The 2155-nt window shown below is 59.6% G+C and overlaps 1 protein-coding gene across 1 annotated transcript in view; it reads left to right on the forward strand.

Moving 5' to 3' along the window:
* The first annotated feature begins 21 nt into the window (after positions 1-21).
* ISLR2 (immunoglobulin superfamily containing leucine rich repeat 2) overlaps positions 22-2155 on the forward strand; it is a 9364-nt gene continuing 7230 nt past the window's right edge. Inside the window, 1 exon segment of the mRNA XM_035899500.1 lies at positions 22-2105. Coding sequence (XP_035755393.1) covers positions 22-2105 — 2084 coding nt within the window.

The raw sequence follows: 2155 nt of genomic DNA on the forward strand, positions 1-2155 counted from the left end.
TCTGTCCCTTGTCAGGGGGAGATGGCCCTGCTGCTGGCCCTCTGGCTGGTGGCCCTGCTCGGCCTGGCCCAGGCGTGCCCCGAGCCCTGTGCCTGCGTGGACAAGTACGCCCACCAGTTCGCTGACTGCGCCTACAAGGATCTTCAAGTGGTGCCCACTGGGTTGCCCTCCAATGTGACCACCCTCAGCCTCTCGGCCAACAAGATCACCTCGCTGCAGCGGCGCTCCTTCGTGGAGGTGACCCAGGTCACCTCCCTCTGGCTGGCACACAACGAGATCCGCTCCATTGAGCCCGGTACCTTTGCCATCCTGGTGCAGCTGAAAAACCTCGACATCAGCCACAACCAGATCGTGGACTTCCCCTGGCAGGATCTCTACAACCTCAGTGCGCTGCAGCTGCTCAAGATGAACAATAACCACATGGCTCTGGTGCCTCAGGGGGCTTTCCACACCCTGAAGGACCTCCGCTCTCTACGCATCAACAACAACAAGTTCACCACCCTTGCGGAGGGTATCTTCGACTCACTCAGTTCCCTCTCCCACCTTCAGATCTACAACAATCCCTTTGAGTGCTCCTGCAAGCTCCAATGGCTGAAGAAGTGGATGGACAGCACACTCATCTCCATCCCTGAGAAGGACTCCATCGCTTGCGCCCTCCCGGAGCAGCTCCGGGGAGTGTCGGTGGGGAAGATCCCAGATGTGCAGTGCACTTCGCCTACCGTGCAGCTTACCTATTACCCCAACCTGGACACCACAGAGCTCTTTGACGGCTTCACCCTGACGCTGCACTGTGCTGTGACAGGCACCCCACCACCCGAAGTGAGCTGGAAGATCCGCACCTCCAGCCAAACCCTGGAGCTCAATGGGAACCCAAAGGAGAGCACTGGGAAGGACCCCCCCAAACAGGACCCCGAGCGCTTCTTGGTCTTCAAGAATGGCACGTTGGTGATTCCCCACCTGAGCAAGCGGGAAGAAGGCACCTACACCTGCCTGGCCACCAACGAAATGGGGAGCAACCAGACCTCGGTCAATGTGGCTGTGGCAGGCACCCAGAAATACCCACTGCAGCCCGGGAGGGACCCACTGGGGGGTAAAGCACAGCCAGGTGACAAGAAGCCTGGGGCCAAGGGGGCAAAGAACAGTGTGCTCATGCCAGACGAGAGGAACAAACCCCTCGGTCCCACCCTGCAGAGCCAACCATCCTCAGCGGCTGGGACAGAGTCCACAGGAGATGGGCAAGTCCCTTTCCAGCTTCCACCCTTTGAGAAGAAGTGTGGCTCCACGCAAACCAGCAAGTATATTTCCAACCATGCCTTCAACCAGAGCGGTGACTTCAAGCAGCACACCTTCGACCTGGGGGTGATTGCCTTAGATGTGTCAGAGCGCGATGCCCGGGTGCAGCTCACGCCCACCTACATGCAGCCCGAGAAGGTCCACCTCAGGATGCTCTACCTGTGCCAGGAGAGTGGCCAGGGCCATGCCTTGGTCCAGTGGTCCAAGATCGAGGAAGGGGTGAACTCGTACTGGTTCCAGGGCTTGAACCCTGGCACCAACTACTCCATGTGTCTCACCTACCTGGGGGAGGACTGCCAGGTCCAAGTGGTCTTCACCACCAAAAAAGAGATTCCCTCGCTCATCATCATCGTGGTCGTGAGCATCTTCTTGCTGGTGCTGGCCACCTTACCCTTGATGGGGGCCACATGGTGCCACCTCCTCTCCAAATACCAAGGCAAGTCCTACAAGCTCATCATGAAGGCCCAGAACCCAGACCAGATGGAGAAGCACATGGCTGCCGACTTCGACCCCCGTGCCTCCTACCTGGAGTCTGAGAAGAACTACAATCCCAGCGAGGTGGGGGAAGCGGACGTGGAGGAAGAAGTCGATGAGGAGGAGGAGGATGACGAAGGAGGCAGGCGGAGGAGGAGGAGAGAAGCTGAAGGGGTTCTGGAACTGGAGCGAGAGGAGAGTGTGGCGGCCAGCTCCATGGTGGAGTCGCAATCCAAAGCCAATGGCGAGGAGTTCGAGGTCCGCTCCGAGTACAGTGACAAGCTGCCGCTGGGTGCCGAGGCCGTCACCATCTCCCAAGAGATCAACGGCAACTACCGGCAGCGTCCCCGCTGAGCACCCCCGGACCCCTCCCGGTCCCCACCTCCTC

The sequence above is a fragment of the Egretta garzetta genome, unplaced genomic scaffold (genome assembly GCF_000687185.1).
Source record: "Egretta garzetta isolate BGI_Z169 unplaced genomic scaffold, ASM68718v1 scaffold287, whole genome shotgun sequence".
NCBI lineage: Eukaryota > Metazoa > Chordata > Aves > Pelecaniformes > Ardeidae > Egretta > Egretta garzetta.